Below are 19,834 nucleotides of genomic sequence, written 5' to 3' on the forward strand. Positions count from 1 at the left end.
TTTATCAAAGTTTTTATCAAAACATTATAGGATTAGGCTTTGTTAATTAATGTCTATTTTTTGTTAATGAGAGTAATATTTACATGTCGAGTCATATTGATTTATATTTGGTTTTAATATAAATAGCGTTGTGAAATTTAGGAAAATCAGTCACTTTTCGGAAACCTAACCTTTCACTACTAAAGTCTATTATACTGGATCTGTAAGACTGTCGATCAGTCTACTAGTTGACTTTGTAGTGTTTAGACAAAAATGTATTTTTGACTCACATTTTATTTATGGGAATTTTTAAGATAGCAGTCAGTGTTTCGGAAGCGTAACCTCACACTACTCATGTCATTATACTGGACCTATAAGACTGTCTACCAGTCTACCAGTTGACTGTGTAGTGTGAGACAAAATTTATCTCTGACTCATAATCTAACTTTAGAAAATTTTACTTTTGAGAAACTTTTATTTTGAGACTTTTACATTCTGAAATTGAGATTAAGTACATTTATGATTTAGTAATTTTGGCATTTATTTTATATTTTACATTTTAAAGAGAAATAGTTTTACTTTGGATTTGTTATTTTGAATTGATACTTTGTACTTTAATAAGTTTATTATTATTTGGCATTGTTTATTAATTGATTTGTTATCATCATTCGTTTAAATTGTTACAGTAATTAAATTATGAAAACCTTCCTTGCGTTTTAGCTATGCCTATCAGAACATTAAGTCTAGCGATAGACTGACCCCCTGTCCCTTGGTTCCAGCACATACGAGTTAGCTCCCCTTATCTAACAGTGCTCTCGAGTGGACCTTGGTGACATATCTCCTGGTTTTCATTATAAAATTGAAGGAGATGTGGTATCATTGCCAACTATCCAACAAAGTCAAATAAAATGGATTTACCGATCAGCATTTATAGGCAACCTTGCAGCCTCCAACTTCAGTGTTGATTTGTTCCTTATATGGCACTAAGTTATATATATAGTTAAGGTGTTTTTTGGCTGTGGTTTTTAGCCATTACATACCCTAATAAGTATATACATAAGTCTCCACCTTTGTGTTGGAAAAATCTGGTTGATTATTAATGAAATCCCTGAAGTATAACTGGAGTGGGCTGCTTCTCAAGCATTGAGTGGCCCCCTTCTTGGAAATTTCTTGATCCACCACATGACACAGAACTCAGTATTATTTTAGCCTTATTGGATTTTCGCAAATTTAGTTTACCTGGCGAAGCGTAGCGGAGACAGGTAACATGTATTTGCGACAGTAAAACTACCTATGGACGTCCTAAAAGCTTCAAATACAATACAGTTATCTTTATTCTAATGCAAAACAAGTTCATAATTAAATTTCAATCATTATTTCAGTGTAAAATCTTCATTAAAGAAAATTCTGCAAAAAGATGTTCTCTTCTTTGGTCCCTACACTAGGTGACGCCATAGGTATGCTTCTTGCGTCAAACATAAACACCGGGCGTTTTCTGGCTTCTGTGCCGCTTCAGAATGAATTGAAATTTGATAAAAAGAAGAGTTTTAGGTGCAACATGTGAGTTTTTTTGGCTTATTATTGTAGAAATTACATGTCAATACATTCAGCAATTCAAAATGTCAGCTTCCTTAGTTACAGACAAGGAGATAAAGAATTTTACGCTAACTGTCATCCAATCAGAACCATTGATACAAAATAATTGCATTAGAATTGTACTTTTATACCAGTAGTACATACAAGTTTTTATTAATGGACTAAGTTGACCATCAGGCAGGTGTTTTGACATAATCCATTATGTTGACTTACACATCACGTAATAGGAATGCTATTAATTGATAATACTTATGTAATGGGAAAATTATTTTAGGAACAAGATACAATATCTTTTTATAACTTTCTTAATGAAGCTTATTATCCTAGTTCTCCTGAATAAGGTGACATCTTTATCTTAAGGCCATGTGATTGTACAATCACCAATGGATCTTACTGAAGTCTTGAAGTTGTTGGATTTGATGCCTACAGTAGTTTTGTCAACTTGATAACTCTTCTTTATAATATTTATTGATTATGTAGTTATAATTAACAAATATTGCAAGAATCTACTCATAAATAACACCAGAGATTTCTGTTTGCTAGGATCTTACATTTTAATTTTTAAAAAATAACTGATTATCTTTGTTTTGCCTCTTGTCAAAGTCTATCTTGATGTAAAATGAAAATCACAGTAGTTGTTTGATTACAAATTATTGGAATTTAATGCTTGCCATTTGAGGTTCATACTAGTTTACAGATTTAGAGTTGATTTGTGTCCTTCTGTAGACAGTCATACCTCTACTTCGTGTGTTCACTGAGGCATCGTGTCTGCCCAAGCTACAGCAAGCAAACCTTCCAAAATTGATGTAAGTGGCACAAGAGGGCCAACTTTTATATCATAACAAAAGCATTGGTTTAAAAAACAAGTTGACTTTGACCCCAATTATCAAAAGGCTTCTCTTCTTTTTCTGATTTTTCCATTGGTATAAGTTCCATTTTAACAACTGGAAAGCTTCAGTTTTGGACAGTAGACAGAAAGAAGAATGGACAGACAAAGCCACATTTAAGCTCTTTTTTGTCTGGGAAGCATAAAGTGATGCATTCATCACATTCTTATAAAAAGAGACTTTTGGAAATATTCAATTATGCACATCAGCAATAATTGGTTAGTCCATTGTTGCAAGCAATTCATGAAACTTTGTATTGTGAATGCGCTTACCTCATATTCTTACTAATAAGCACTCGATCAGTAGTATGATTTAAACCTTTATTGTTCAGTATATGGTCTAGGTGGGAAAGAAAGAGCATTAAAAGCTAGTTAGAAATACATAACATATTTTTATCAGTATCAAATATTAGGTCTGTCTAGACATCAGTTTAATCTGATTTGTTAATCCTGGCTTTTTGTGGTTTTTGAATTGATTTCTTTGTAATTTTTAATAACAAAAAGTAGTTTTTATGATATATGATAAACTTAAAAGAAACAATTAATGCAAAATTAAAATAAATGTAGTGTACAGAACATTTGATTATATCTGAAAAGGCCAGTGGGGAAATATTTTATTAAATGAGAAATTAGAGGAAAATTGATGTTTTATTAAAAAAATATTTTTGGAACAAATTACAGAAAAGTTTTTCCAGGTATTTATTTGTTAGTCATAAATTTACATCAATGCTCAATGATTTTTAATATTTGATTTATATATATATGTTATATTTATTCATCAAATATTTAAACTTTTTCAATTGGATTAGATCTAAACAGTTAGATTTGTTGGCCACAAATAGTCTGGGCAAAAATAGAAATAAAAAATGACCTGAATTTGTCAGTTAATGTTATGAACATACTTTAATTTTGACATGATGACTTTTAAATTGTCTATATACCTTCAATTAAATTTTCCAGCTGTGTATGTTATTAATGGTATTCATTATATCTCTTACAGTATATATATACATATTAAAAGTTGTCTTTTAAATGTATGATGGCTTCTGTCTAATGAACGTCCATGTCATATTTTTTTCTATTTGTATAACATCAATTTAATTTTGCTTTGTATGCATTTTCTTTCTTGTAAAATTATGTAGAAGAAATTATCATCTTGCTATTCGGTGTGAACCAAAGTTCCGTGTTAAAGGCCGTACTTTCACCTATGGTGGTTTACTTTTACAAACTTTCACTAAGATGGGAAGTTGTCCCATAAAGGCACTGGCATACCACATCTTCTTATTTCTATATACGCAAAAGAATTTACCAAAGATTTGTGCCTTTTGTTGTACTGTTTGTAGGACATCCTGCCTGGTTTATCTTCTTCTATCAGAATCATTGCTTTTATCCTGAAATTTTATATTTTTACTTAGTCAAAGCTGGAATCCTTTTGATACTTACATTTATACTGCCATTGGTTGAAACCTCTTAGTGAGCCAAAAATACACATTTCCCCAAAAACAAAAGAGTTAATATGGGTATATGTATTACAATGTGCATGCCTTAAACAGTTTGAAATTAAACTACATTCTGTACGTAGATAATTGCTAAATTTGCAGACCTCAATGCTTGCATGGCTTGTTTAAGATCTAACCATGGCACGATAATAAAACCCTTCTGTCGCTTGAAATTTAAATTAAATATAATTAAAAAAGATGAAAGAGACACCTATAATACAGTTTACTATTTAATTTAACATGATTACATGTTATTTAATTGCATAATAAATCTGGAACTTTTTCTTTAATTTAGTGCATGGTTCACTATTTGCATAATGGAGTGCATGACATATCCATACTTCCTCTTTTGTCACAGATTATTGAAGAATTATCAATCCACCCGTTTCACCCTTTAACAACTTATTTGAAAGCCATATTCAGCATATGATTTATCGCTCTATTTTATTTAAAATGTTTGAACCTACTTCAAAGAGTGTCAGGTATTAAATGGGCGAGGACTTTGATCTTTTTACTAGCACAGTTAGGGTGCACAGTAGAACATTATTGCCCTTCAAAAGGTCAAATATTTTTTTGTATATTGACCATTTAAAACGTTGACATTTTGTGTTACTGTATGGGTTAAAGGGGAATGCTGCCAAATATTAAAATATAAAAATGGTGTGATTGCCACTGAGACAACTATCCACCAAACAGAATAGGACAAGTATGTGAACAACTATCTACAAGTCCTTGTATAGTCCTCAGCAATGAGAAAAAAAAACATTGTTAAGTAAGCTCAATAAGAATTTGAGTATCTATAGGGCTTATTATAGTTTGTGTCAGGTTAAAAAGTCTGGGTCCACATCAGTCTGTAGTTCATATTTTTAGTGTCATTTTTACTCCTTAATAATTAAAATGTTTGTAAACTGAACAATTCCATCAAAATCTTTGGCATGCATAATTCTTTTATCTAACCTTTAAGATTTTTTGGGAAAAAGCCCAAAATTCTAAAGGAATTAAAGGGGACATATTGAAGTTAAAAGTTTTCTTCTGATTGAGACCATTAATTATTTCATAAATTGTATTAAATTGACACATTTTCCATAAAGAGGAATAAACAAAGTTTAAGATACGAGTTATATGGTAGTTAAACAGCAAACCATCGACAAAAAAAAACACCAAAAGACATCTATATGACAATATACAGTGGTTTATTAAGGAACTTCCATACATTACTTTTTCCAAGTTTAAAGTGGGTCAGTTAAGTTCCATAGCAGAAGATGCTTTGTCACAATGTATGTTATGCTCAATACAAAAAAAAAAGAAATCTGTTTAAATAGAGTTCACAATCCTATTAAGTTCAAAGATTTGGATTTGTAGCTTCCAAGACACATGAAAACTAACTCAGTAACTGCCACATACTATTCAAGAATGAAGAAGTATTTCTAATGCCTATGTAAAAGTTATAAGAATTTTTACAATGTTTACAGACTATTAAGATTATCATTGAAACTGATAGTAGACTGAAGAGTAATAAAATAGTGATGATACTACAATCAGTTGATCCTCTTGTTAATATTTAACTACTGATAGTTGATGTTTTGTCTGTCATTATTGTGTTGTAAATAGCCCCATACAAAGATTTTCTGTCTTGAACCCCCACTTATAAAGTAAGGGGATTTAATCTACATTTCTCTACAGCATTCCAATGATAAAAAATATTTATTTAGTTAGGAAAGATAGTTTTACATTGATAGGTCTTTTTTTTTTACTTTGCCACTTGAAATAAAATAACTTTTTTTTACCTATCTTAGAAATTCCTCAAAACAGGGGATAGTTTGACATGACAAGTATTATTGTAATAACAAATTTTATTTCTCAATTAGGCATCAAAGTGGATAGGCTATATATATAATTGGCATAAATTTACTGTTACATAGACAAAACTATTTAGCATAAGTCATATCAAAAATAGTTGCCTTCATAAACACCATGTAGTGAAATCTGTATTGTACAGCTGACATAAAAGCCCTCGTCATATGATTTCTAGATGATTTCTAGTATTAAATCTCTAAAACTGATAAAGATGTTCCCAAAATTTCAGTCCTAAAATTTTGTGAAATCCAATTATTTCTAATGATATTTTGTTAATAGAACATATTTAATATATTTCATAACATTGTATGTGTTTTCTTTTTGCTAGTGCAAAAAAGTGAAGTTTGGTTCCTTGTGGGCATTTATCATATTTTAGCATGATAAAGCTAAAATTGACTTTAAATGGTATTTAACATTTTGACACAAAATAGCATACCAGTACTTAACTGAAAGTAATTCTACCTTTGTGTCTAACAGAATGCCACAAAATTGACATCTAATTTAAAGTTGAATAATAAAATACAGGAATTCAGTCCTTTGTAAAAAAACTGCACTGTGATTGAGTTTTGACACCCACAAATGCTTATTTACCTTTCTATAATGGTTTCATTGAGATTTTTAACCTCAAATGTTTTGTCGATAGTAAGCACACATCTATGAATGACTGCCAGGGTTGCAGGTAAATGAATTAAGAAATAGACTATAAGTTTGTTAAAGGTAACCACAAAATCAGGTATGACTGTTAATATCCATACCTCCTGTTTATAAAAGTAAAACTTCAAATCTGGAATAACTATACTCAAAGTACTTAACCTATTATATAATTAAAATACTTCTTAGAGTTATAAAACAGGTGTGCATCTAAGTGTGTACATTAAAGATTCAGGGGATTTTTCTTCATTAAATCTTTTAATAGCTTTTCTTATTTTTATGTGTTTTCATTTTAACTTTTGCTTGAGAAAACTAAGTTTGAAAGCAAAACATGAAATCATATAACATTTTGCCATTTAAATATCATGCCATTAAGTTATGGGATATTTCAATTTATATTTAACTTCAGAAACAAAGACATTAAAGCAGTTTGGGTGGGAAATGACACTTATAATTATGCATTTGATTTTAATTTATTTCTTTTTTCTTTTGATTTATTTGACAAATAGAATTTAAATTTGACAAGTTAAAGTCATCCATGACTCTTAGTGACATAAAAACTAGTGCTTTTCAGTGCTATTGCTTGATCAAACCTATAATTCACAGAAATTTACATTTCTAATCAAATGATTTACAATTATTTCAATTTTATGGTTTTTATAAATTTAATTTAATGAATGAAAAACTTATGTAATATAAGAGAGAATTGTTTTTATAAGTAAAATATCATTAGTGAAAAACTGATTATATCTTTATTTCCTAGACATATTAATTGAAACATGTTGCACTTGTTTGATATGTACTTGGTATTTGAAAATTGACAACATTGGACAATTCCATATGCAACCTTTGGTTTTCCCACATTGATTTATTGATAATGTACAGTTACTTTTGATATGGCAGAAGAACCTAAAATATGTTTATTAGAATATATATATAGATACCTATGGATTTTGGTTTAAAATCGGATTCATTGGTAGCAACTGATATCAATTTCAATGGATCGAAATGAGATATGAGGTAAACTGTTTCTATGAATGAATTGTTTATTTTGATAACCTTTTGATATAAATGGATATCATCCTGCATTAAGGCCAAGAAGAAATAAGCACATTGATCTTGAATTAGGGGCATAACTAAGTAATCATTGTCGGCCATGTGTGGAGTATATAATTATGGTCATCCTTAGACTTCTCCAAACAGGTGGTAAAACCATTCTACTAATTTAAAAGTGTTGCATGTTTAGATATGCCAGATACAAATGATTTTTAAGATTTGCTTGTATTTTTCAGGTCTATCAAGTAGCATATGTGATAGTAAAAGCAGCTAATGCCCCTCGTCCAGGCAACTGGGTTCTTGAAAAATCTGTAGATGGTGAAAACTTTACACCTTGGCAGTATTTTGGGATTACACGGTTAGATTGTCTCAGGAAATATGGATTACCAGATACTTATGGTATACCTAACTACCTCACAGATGACCAAGTCATATGTACCACTAGATACTCCAAAATAAATCCATTAGAAAATGGGGAGGTAAGAAGATTTTGTAGTTATAATGAGCTGCTTCTTTCTCAAAGCAGTTAAGATATCTTTTTTATTGTGAATGAAAAAAAAGGTGTTGGTTCGATATGCAAAGATATTCCTTGAAATAACCAAATATTAAAAGAACAGATGTATTATTGTCGTTTTTCAGTAAAACAATTACTGGTCATTCAAGCAGCTGAAGAAATCACACCTAACAGCAATATTTTGATGGTTTTCGTCATTAGTGATAATGTTATCAACCAAAATTATTCTATCATTATAAAACATTTATTCCATTGGTCTACAATAGCTACATTAATGCCTGAAGGTCTAGATGTAGTCAATGAAAAATTATCAATCAATCATTCAAAATAAGCCATGGATCCCCCTATCACATTAACATAACACTTACAGCTGATTGGCTTTCTTGTCCAAAGAGCAGTAATCAAAATTTAAGATCATAACATATTTTTATGGAGCTAAGAGTTCAGGACCTTGCATTTATGAGAACGATAGATCAGGGGAGGGTCTGAGTTTATTGGGTTAAGGTAATGGCTGTAAGGAATGTATGCCAGAATTAACAATAAATTACATATGACCTGGCAAGGTTTATATATGCATATGATTATACTAGTATTTGATAAACAGAAGCATTATAATTAAGGCCAACTATGCTTGCTTGGAAACTTAACTGATTTTCAGTCAAATTACTTATTAAAATATTTCAGTGATTTCATTGCCTTGTAAGAACAGTGTCTGATTAAATAAATCTTCACAGTGACATTGTTTTTCTAGAATTTAATAAAAAAATATATCTTTAGTTATGGATAAAGAAACAGAGTCTGATTATCTATTTATATTTCAGATTTTTGTTTCCCTAGTCAATGGAAGGCCTGGTGTAAATAAACCAAGTTCTAAATTATTGGTAAGTTTGTTCGAAAATTTTGAATAGAATATTATATGCCTAGAAACACATTCTTCTGATAACTTACTGGATGATCTATAGGCAGTACCTGATTACTACTTTTAAATTTTTGAGATCAAGACCTACAGGAAGCAAGTTCAATTTACCAACTTGATGTTGCTTTCAACAGAAAAAGGAGAAGGAAACCAAATTATTTTGTTATGGTTTACAGTATTGAACACCTTTGAAAGAAGTAATACAACATCCTCATGTGTGTAAAAAATGCTAAAACGCTATTACCTTAATTGGGTTTATTAAAATAACTCATTTAAATTTTCCATAGACATTGCAAATTATTTACTAGTAGTTGCTTTTGGGAACTTTGAACATAGAAATATGTGCAGACATAATTTGGTCTCTGAGTTAGCATTATAATCTTCAGTTGATTTTATAATGATACCTCTGTGGAACTTCCCAGAAAACGCCAACTGAAGAATTGGCTTGTTTTTACAGATACGATACGGACATGCAAAATTCATTCATCCAAATAAAGATGATTATCATTGTACATCACACAAATTGACATTTATAATAATCTTTGTTCCTAACATGGATGTTTTAAAACTGCAAAACCTGGAATAGTAGATGTGATGTAGAAAAGTAAACTTGTTGTGCATGCACTTTGATTTGGAGAACGACCATGAAATGTTACAAAGTTCTCACTAAATGACAGTCAATTTTTACATCTCCTGTATGATCCACCTTCTGTTTGCCAAAGTATGATATTTTACATCTCTCATTGTACAAGGAAACTTTATATCAAAGTTTTCTTGGTAACAACCAAAGGAAATGCTCAGTTAAGCTTTAGTTAACATGTTACCTCAGTTGATTTCATGCAGCAACACAGGGTCAGACTGAGTATTGGTCTTGCATATGTTGAAATTACAGATAAATTTTAATGAAATAAAACATTTTATAATTGTAGGAATTTACCTCAGCGAGATATGTTAGATTAAGATTTGAGAAGATTCGTACATTGAATGCTGATCTGATGACTCTTAGACATTATTTCAGTACCAAATATATAGATCCATCAGTTACAGAAAGGGTTGGTATTTTATTTCAGGAACTTCTAGTTACTACTTGCAAGTAAAAATACATGCAGAGAATTTTGAATATTTTAAAATATCTTTAGTTAGGAAGATGTACAACTATCTGTTTCATTAAGTTAGTAGATTTAGAGGATACATGGACTACTGGGGATCGATTTATTCCTGGGGGTACAAATTTTCAGGGATGGATGAAAACTTGTATTTTTATGGACATTCAATTTCATGGTTTTGCCCAAGTCTGCATACAACCTAAACGAAAATTTGCAATTCGTTGAATATTTAGATTCGTGGTTCACCCGTACCCAAGAGATCCACGAAAATTTGAATCGAACTAATTATAATGAATCCACAGTTGATCATATCAGACAAATGCCAACTTAGTATGGAAGAGAAATTGTAAACATTTTCTATTATGTGCCCCACTTTTTGTAATTCTATATGTGCCACTAAACTGACATGCATCCCTATATTTGAAAGTTTATCTGTTCTAAAGAAATCTTTGTAAACATTTTCAAAAGATAATTTAAAACCCAGTGAAAAGAGGGTGGAGAAATTTTATTCTGGGGTCAAGAATAGACCTACTTTGTGTATTATGACATAAAACATGTTGTAAAGTTTTGTGATAACATGTCATAGTATAAGGATAGATATTTATCATTTGTTACATAACCTCATTATTTTCAGGTTCTTTAAAGTGCACAATTGTAGAGATTTATTGATGCAGAAAACATATTTGTCATTTTGGGTTATCTTGTCCCAGATTTTACAATTAAAGTCATGCCATTTTCTTAAAATCTATAATATATACACTTGTCTGTACCAACATCTTTTCCAACTACTATCCTGAAGACCAATATTGTGATATTTTTCTTACAAAATTTTTTGAATACTTACTAGATATAGGAAGATGTGGTGTGAGTGCCAATGAGTCTAGTCTGAACTGAATATAGTTTTACTAACCTGGGGCATCAGACTTGAGGCTGATAGTGCAAACTGTAAACTAAAATTTTATGACAGCAGCAAGACATTAAGCAAAATGAGTGTTTTATTTCTTGATCTTTATTGAATATTTTTTAAGCCTCAAAACGGTGATGATTACATAAATAAATGCAAAATTTGTAGAATATATAATTTTGTGTAAAATCTTTTTATAAATTTCAGTCCTCTTAAGGTGTAATACCACCATTGGTTTTTGTCGAGCCTGCAACTTTTGTTGCAGAAAGCTCGACATAGGGATAGTGATCCGGCGGCTACGGCGGCTACGGCGGCGACGTTAGCTCACTTCTTAAAAGCTTTATATTTTAGAAGGTGGAAGACCTGGATGCTTCATACTTTGTATATAGATGCTTCATGTTACGAAGTTTCCGTCAGTCACATGTCCAATGTCCTTGACCTCATTTTCATGGTTCAGTGACCACTTGAAAAAAAAGTTCAAATTTTTTGTAATGTTGAATTCTCTCTTATTATAAGTAATAGGATAACTATATTTGATATGTGCGTACCTTGCAAGGTCCTCGTGTCTGTCAGACAGTTTTCACTTGACCTCGACCTCATTTCATGGATCAGTGAACAAGGTTAAGTTTTGGTGGTCAAGTCCATATCTCAGATACTATAAGCAATAGGGCTAGTATATTCGGTGTATGGAAGGACTGTAAGGTGTACATGTCCAACTGGCAGGTGTCATCTGACCTTGACCTCATTTTCATGGTTCAGTGGTTATAGTTAAATTTTTGTGTTTTGGTCTGTTTTTCTCATACCATATGCAATAGGTCTACTATATTTGTTGTATGGAATGATTGTTAAGTGTACATGTCTAGCGGGCAGATGTCATGTGACCTTGACCTCATTTTCATGGTTCAGTGGTCAAAGTTAAGTTTTTGAGTTTTAGTCTTTTTATCTAATGCTATATGCCATAGGTCAACTATATTTGGTGTATGGAAATATTTTATGATCTTTATGTCAGTCGAGCAGGTTTTATTTAACCGTGACCTCATTTTCACGGTTCATTGCACAGTGTTAAGTTTTTGTGTTTTGGTCTATTTTTCTTAAACTATAAGTAATGTGTCAACTATATATGTTGTATAGAAGCATTGTTAGCTGTACCTGTCTGCCTGGCATGGTTCATCTGACCTGGACCTCTTTTTCAAGGTTCATTGGTCTTTGTTTAGTTATCTTGGTTAATGTTAAGTTTATGTGACAGTTGTAATAAAGCTTAGCTTTATACTTAGGACTATCAACATAATATCAATGATTAGTATAGAAGGCGAGACATTTCAGCGTGTGCACTCTTGTCTCCTATTAGTCATTGTTTAATTTGCGCATTTCAAAAAAAATTGTCAGAATTTATCTTTGTTTATAATAATGAAGTACTTTGCACGAGTAAAGATGTATCATGTCCAGTACTATAGACAAAATTTCACATAATGTTTCATCTCTTATAGGAAAATAAACATCACTGAAAGTTAACCAATCAAATTTACATCCCTTTTTCCTCTATACAATCTTTAGTAATCATGTAGCCACAAGATTCCAAAATATTCTATAGAAACCCCAAATAAAAAAAAACTAATGGTGCTTTGAAACACCCAAGATATAATTATGTTTATGATTCAGAAATGTACTGCAATGAAATGTAGGATTAATATTCTAAAACTGTCAAATTAAAGGTATTTTTTGGAAAATGACGCTTCAGCAGCATTGTTCCAATACCATTGACCAGAACAACAGGAAGTTGATTATTGCCTCCACCTACCGCACTCAGTTTCATATTTACTATTTTACAAACTAACTGGTATCTGCTTGTATTCCGCTACACTCGAACAAAGTGTTGTAGTCGGAAGGGAATCAGTTTACATACTTTATTTTATTTACAACAAAAATGTTGACCTGTCCATAGAAAGGCTTGTATAGTCCGCGGTTTTATTCTCCAAAATTGTACCTTCCAGAGGGGGTGCGGACTATAGAGTACAATAAGCAAGAGAACAAGTTCAATTTCGTGGCGAGGTGTTTGTTTACGTTCCGCCATCATTGATATTGGAGAGGGCGCTCTCATCATTTTTTAAACTAATAATTTTAACTCATCCATATTAATAAGTAATTTCTATTTAATATTAAATTAAAACTGATTAATATAAAAACTAAACCTTTCATTACAAATTTCTCGTTTCTTTTCAATGCATTTGAAATAAACTGGTATCTGAGCAACTGAAAAAACCATCAAGGACAACAAAGAACATGCATAGTCAACATTTCCTCAGACTTCAAATGAAAACCGACACACTAAAATACAGCTTCATACCAAATACGATTAAAGACTGTAACCTACTACCACCGGATATTTTCACCAAAATTCAGACTGCAGAAGAACCAGCTAAAACATTTAGCGAAATTGTAAGGGGGCCCCACTTAAGTAAATTACTTGACACATGCACGGTGTATTAATATCCTTGGATGTATCACCGTACCTAAACCTATCAGGATCAAGATCAAGATCTGCTAGATTGAAACGATCCAAACATAGTAAAAAAGACAACCGTAAACCAGCTTAGAATTTGTAAACTACAAAATGTAATCGGTTATTGTTCATTCTGTTTTGGTGTTTCATACCGACTTATATGGTTTGTATAAGCTTAAGACCCTTCAAACATTAATGTGATAGGTATAATAAAGACTGTTTTACAAGAGGATGGAACTGTTTTACTTTCAAAGTCATATTATAGTGATATCTGTCATGTACGGATTTCGACTCTCACCCAGTTAATTTCTTCTTTTACACATGCTTTTTAAACTTCCTGTTTAAACATCGCATGTTTCAAAATTGATTTTTTAAGTGAATTAAACTTATTTTAACAATCATCAGGCCATTCATTAGGAGGCTGTACCCGGTACTTTTACCCTCCTATGCTACTGATAAGTACCGCCTGAATTCAGGAATTTTTATATAAGATGTTCATTGAATACATTGTAAAGTACCACCTACAAATAGGAATGTACCGGTCAACATGAAAGATAATGAAACCCCTGAATCATGAAGTGATCTAGGATCATTTTTAAGCAGTTTCTACTTTTGTTTGATGATGGAAAACAGGTTTTCTCAAGAAAATACCGCAAACGATCGCAGAGGATTTGAAATGTACAAGTCAAATCGGCACCTGGTTAAATCAGCATCTAGTCAAATCGGCACCTATTTGGAGTCAGTTCGGCATCCAATTATATTTGTTATGATATTCTCTATTCAATTGATTAATAACTTTTACCAAGTACATAGTTAATATGCTGTTGTGTATAAAGGTAAACAAGCCCTTACCCAAATAACCCGAATAATTCAGTCCCTCCCCGTAATCGATCTCTCCTACTTGCGAGGGCCTGAATTCCATACATGATAAAAACTCTTCACGAATCCTGAATTTTGATTGGTGCCCTGTAGAAGAGGTGACCAATCAGCAATTAGCTCAATTTTATCGAGATAGGTAAATCCCGAGCTAATTCCGAATGGTTGATTGAAGATTTGTCATTGTCTATGCATTCAGGCGTTAATATATTAAGCGAAATATAAGGACTGAATTATTCGGGTTATTACCCAAGCTGTTGTTTTAAGGTGGTACCTGACACTACAGGGAGATAACTTTGTAAAATCAGCTAAATGTTTTAATTACGCTGCGTTGTTTAGGCAATATTTAGCTTCTCAATGATCAAAATTACTGTTTGTCAAATTGCTATACAACCAGTATATTTTTTCTGATAAAACGGTTGGTTCAAAAGCTTTGAAACTTTCATATTTTTGTCAAAGGGTCAAAGTAAATACTTTGTCAAAATTTCATGAAAATTAAACGAGCCAAATTACTTTTTGTAAAGGTGTTTGGTACCACCTTAACAATGAGACAATTAGAAAAATAAAATGGAAAACTATGAGTCCCTTTCAATAAATCAAACTTTCATGCCAAATAATTAGCAAATTTAAGGTGTTTTCTTTTCAGGAAAGTTTATACAGCATTAAACCAACAATCCTGTAAAATGCTCAACTGGTTAAAAAATGCATAAAGAATATCCAATACCTCATATATATGATTAAAAATACACATTTAGTTGAGAAAAATAAATATATACAAAATGTACATGAACCCCCCCCAAAAATGTGAAAGTTAATATTTTTGGACAATCCCTACCTTATAGGTAATAAACTCTTTTTGTTTAAATACTGAACAAAATTCTGGCAACCCCTTTCTTATTTTTGGGGAAAGACGGCTTCAAGCCGTCAATTCCCTAATGGGGTTGGCCAGAGTATCATTCCCTCACGTCAATCATTTTGTTTTGATAGTTTGGAAACCCCCTCAAAATGTCATACTGAAATTGATGACAAGGAGAACAGATTGACTTTAAATACATTTTTTACACATTTCCCTTCTGTTCTCGTGAAATTATCGTATATTGAGCTTTCCCTTACACTATATACGTTTCTTTTACAGTCCGGAAAAATCAGTATTACGAAATATTCTAAATATATCTAACCTAGTGACGTCATTGTTGGAATGCCACACAGGGATATCCTTTATTCATTATAAAAATCATTCACAGTATTTGTATACTAATTTAAAATCCGTATTTGTTAAATGTAAACCTAATGATGTATCATGTTTGCTGTAGTGTAGATCATTCACACACCAACATGCAATGCTTTAATCTGAGGCTATAATCAGATAATTTGTAGGTCAACTTTCGCGGTAAACAATGTCAATGGGGATACATGAGATTGGGGAGAGAAACGACAGTTTTCATTGTTTCTGTAAAGTTCTGTTTTTAAAATCTTCCTCCAATTCAGGAGCACCTCCATTGATGAGTAATTATACACTAAAATCAAAGTGAATGTTTCTGAACATTTAAAATGTGACATTTAGTATATGATAAGTAGTCTTCTATATAAAAAAAATTTTGTGTACCAACATAATTATTGAAATGATTAAAAAAAAAATTAAAAAAATTAAATGTTGCTTTTTGTAGTTTATACCTATTGAGATTGGGGAGAGTAACTGCAGTTTTCATTCTTTCTGTAAAGTTATATTTTTAGAATCTTTCTCCAATTAAGGAGCACCTCAATTGATGAGTAATTACCCACTAAAATGAAAGTTAATGTATCTGAACACTAAAAATGTCACATTAAGTATATATATATGATAAGTAGTCATCAATTAAAAAATAATTTTGCGTACCAACATAATTATTGTAGTGGTCATTATTTTTTTCATTTTTTTTTTTAAATATTGCTTTTTGTAGTTTAAAGCTATTTATTCATGAATTTTACAGATATATCAAAATGTGGGATCTGGAAACAAACTTCACACAGCTTATATCAATCATAGTTGATTTTATAAGTACATGTATCCCTGTGATGAGAGTTGTAACTGGGAACTTTATCAATGGAAAATTAAAACTGATTTTTCAGTCCTCACTTTCTTGAGAATACTTTCACAAAAAATTGAGAATGGTCTTAGCCTGCCATTCAGTTGTACATAATTAAAATTCTAAAATATATTGTAGTAGTTGTTAAATTCAATTGAATTTTAGATAATTAACTCCCAACTTTAATCAAATGTTTTGATTTAGAAGGTGCAGATCTCATTGGTCCAAATTGTCTCTATGATGAATTCTTGACTAAGGAAATGAAATAACAATAAACAACAATTAGTTTCATTATTGTTAGCCTTTCTATATGTTCTAGCTGTTCTTTTGCGCATTCTTTGTATGTAGACTATCAAAAGATACCCCCCTAAAAATTTAAACAATGGCCGTCTTTCCCTCAGAGCTCTTCAGCTCTTTGATTATTCTTTTTGCTTAAAATACTGTTAAAAATATATATTTAACATGGGTGACGAATTGACTATATCAGGTGTCGATTTAACCAGGTGCTGATTTGACTATACCGGGTGCCAATTTAACCAGGTGCCGCTTTGACTAGAATTCTTTGAAATTACCTGAGTTTCATTAGACCTTTGATAACAATAACAAAAAGATTATTTACCTAAAATTTTGTGGGGAGAAAGGGGTTCAGACTATGTACCAGTGAGAAATATACAAGCCTTTCTACAGTATTTATTTGTACAATTCAGGTAGTCTTGACCTTTTCATTTGTCTTAAAAAAAAAACCAGCCAGTTGTCATCTTCACTTCACACACACACACACATAAGAATATCAATTATATGATTGCGAGACATGTTGCATTGTTAAACTAATTACGGTATGTGAAAATCAAGACTTGTATAAAAAATATCCCAATATTAGAGACAGTGGCGCATTTTTCCTCAGAGCTTTCAACTCTTTGATTTTCAACTCTCTTTCATTTTTCATATGCAACCGGTTGTGGTGTTCTATGATTTGTTGATATTACACCGGGGGGGTTTCTGACTATCCTTTCAGGTATAACTGTGCTGACAGCACTTGCCAAATCATACCCTGTTCTAACCAGAAAACATTGAAAAACATACCCTGTTCTAAACAGAAATATTGAAAAACACACCCTGTTCTAGACACGCTCAGAAAATGTATCCAGTTCTAAACCGTATAAATAGATGCTGTTCTAGACCTGGTTTCTAGACTGTATTAAACCGTTAATTAAGTGATCCTGTTCTAGACAAATACTTTGTCTAAAAAAGACCCTGTTCTAACCAGCAGGACATGAAAAAGGGACCCTGTTCTAACCAGTAGGGCATGAAAAAGCCACCCTGTTTTAAGAAACACTCATACCACTAAAAAAATAAACCATAGTTTTAAGCAACAGTCTTTATGTGGATCATTTTAAATGATCAGTTTCTCAAATTGTAGACTCCATCTTAATGAAAAAAACATTTCATCTATTATTTATTACTTACTAAAAGTAATATGACACTCTCTTGCTGTTTACCTATTATGAAATGTCATACTGTATGACTATGGTATTATTAGGTGATGTTATAATATATATACCGCTGATGACATTTATGATGGAACTCATTCATAATATCACATTTTCTCTAGTATACTGTAATCATTTTTAGGTTATGAAAAATTAATATATTAAAGGTACATGATTTATTACTAAAATAGATCATTAAGAACAAATTATGAGAGAAAACAAATTGTACGATGGTGTTATTGTGTAAAATAAATGTTTATACTTATAGAATCATGTTAGAATATTTATGACTTATTATTTCCCTCAGGAAAGAAGTAGGATTTAGACCTCTGTTGTATCTAAGCATGTAAAACTGTCACTTTTCCTTATTTAGTAGTAAATGAATCTGACCAGAAAGGTTTACTAGCATAGGTCAGTTTTACTTTTTTCTATCCAGTCAGAAACCACATTTCACATGGCAGATAGAAATAATGTGCAGCATATCCTTACACTTGAACTGCACATTTTTTTAAATAGAATGGTTTCCCATGCTGGAAATATAAAAAAAGAAGATGTGGTATCATTGCCAATGAGACATCTCTTCACAAGATACCGTAGCATTGCCATTGAGACATCTCTTCACAAGATACCGTAGCATTGCCAATGAGACATCTCTTCACAAGATACCGTAGCATTGCCAATGAGACATCTCTTCACAAGATACCGTAGCATTGCCAATGAGACATCTCTTCACAAGATACCGTATCATTGCCAATGAGACATCTCTTCACAAGATACCGTAGCATTGCCAATGAGACATCTCTTCACAAGATACCGTAGCATTGCCAATGAGACATCTCTTCACAAGATATCGTATCATTGCCAATGAGACATCTCTTCACAAGATACCGTAGCATTGCCAATGAGACATCTCTTCACAAGATATCGTATCATTGCCAATGAGACATCTCTTCACAAGATACCATATCATTGCCAATGAGACATCTCTTCACAAGATACCGTAGCATTGCCAATGAGACATCTCTTCACAAGATACCAAATGAAACAGAAATTAACAACTATAGGTCACTGTACGACCTTAAACAATAAGGAAAGCCCATAGCTTATTGAAAAAGGCCCCAACAATGGCAAATGTTTAATAATTCAAACAAGGAAAACTAATTGATTAAGCTGTTTGTTACAGTTGACATTGGTCTTGTTTTATTTTGGATTATATAGTAGTAATTGAACATTTGTTGATTCAATCATTTCAAAATGGTTGTCCCTCCTTAGTTACGCCTGGTCAACTGTGGATTTGACGGCAACTTTTATCCAATGAAAAAAATTGTTCCATACAAATTGCATTAGAATCAGTTATAATTACTCAGTTAAAACAGCTTTATTTACCTTTGAATATCAAGACCTCCTATTTGAATTCTAGACTGCAGACCAACTTATTATCACATTTACTTTTATTAACAATAAGACTATTCTTGCCAGTTTCATAACAATTTAGTTTCACGATTTCCTAACTTTGTTTCTAATAACTTTAATTAGAAAAGATCCCATTTCATCATATTTGCCACAAATTATTATTTGTTTTATTTCTCTTACTCTTGAAAGTGGTACTATTAAATTGCTCACAAAAAATAAGTTGGTTTACAGTATTTTTCAATACCTGAACTAGTGTTAAGATGAACTGAAAGAGAATGGACAACATGCATAAAAAATACTTTTACATTAAGCATATAACAATTTATAAGATATTGCCTTTTACTATTACATTTCTTTTTTTCAGTATTTCTATTCCATTAAAGACATATCTATTGGTGGACAATGTATTTGTTATGGCCATGCTGTAAACTGTCAACCTGTAGCAAACACTGATGTAAGTATATATACATAAAAGGTATAGAGGTTTGAATAATGTCAGTGTATCCCAAACTCTGTCTGACTGAC

General features: G+C 31.5%; 1 protein-coding gene across 4 annotated transcripts in view; it reads left to right on the top strand.

The window, feature by feature from the left end:
* The window catches only part of LOC143049657 (laminin subunit alpha-2-like), a 117,068-nt gene that overhangs the window by 33,233 nt on the left and 64,001 nt on the right, over window positions 1-19,834 (top strand). For all 4 annotated transcript variants that reach the window (XM_076223306.1, XM_076223296.1, XM_076223314.1 and 1 more), the window contains exons 3-6: window positions 7,761-8,003; window positions 8,860-8,919; window positions 9,884-10,006; window positions 19,674-19,763. In XM_076223306.1, coding sequence (XP_076079421.1) covers window positions 7,761-8,003; window positions 8,860-8,919; window positions 9,884-10,006; window positions 19,674-19,763 — 516 coding nt within the window. The remainder of the gene's footprint in view (window positions 1-7,760; window positions 8,004-8,859; window positions 8,920-9,883; window positions 10,007-19,673; window positions 19,764-19,834) is intronic.

The sequence above is a fragment of the Mytilus galloprovincialis genome, chromosome 1 (assembly GCF_965363235.1).
Source record: "Mytilus galloprovincialis chromosome 1, xbMytGall1.hap1.1, whole genome shotgun sequence".
Taxonomy (NCBI): Eukaryota; Metazoa; Mollusca; class Bivalvia; order Mytilida; family Mytilidae; genus Mytilus; species Mytilus galloprovincialis.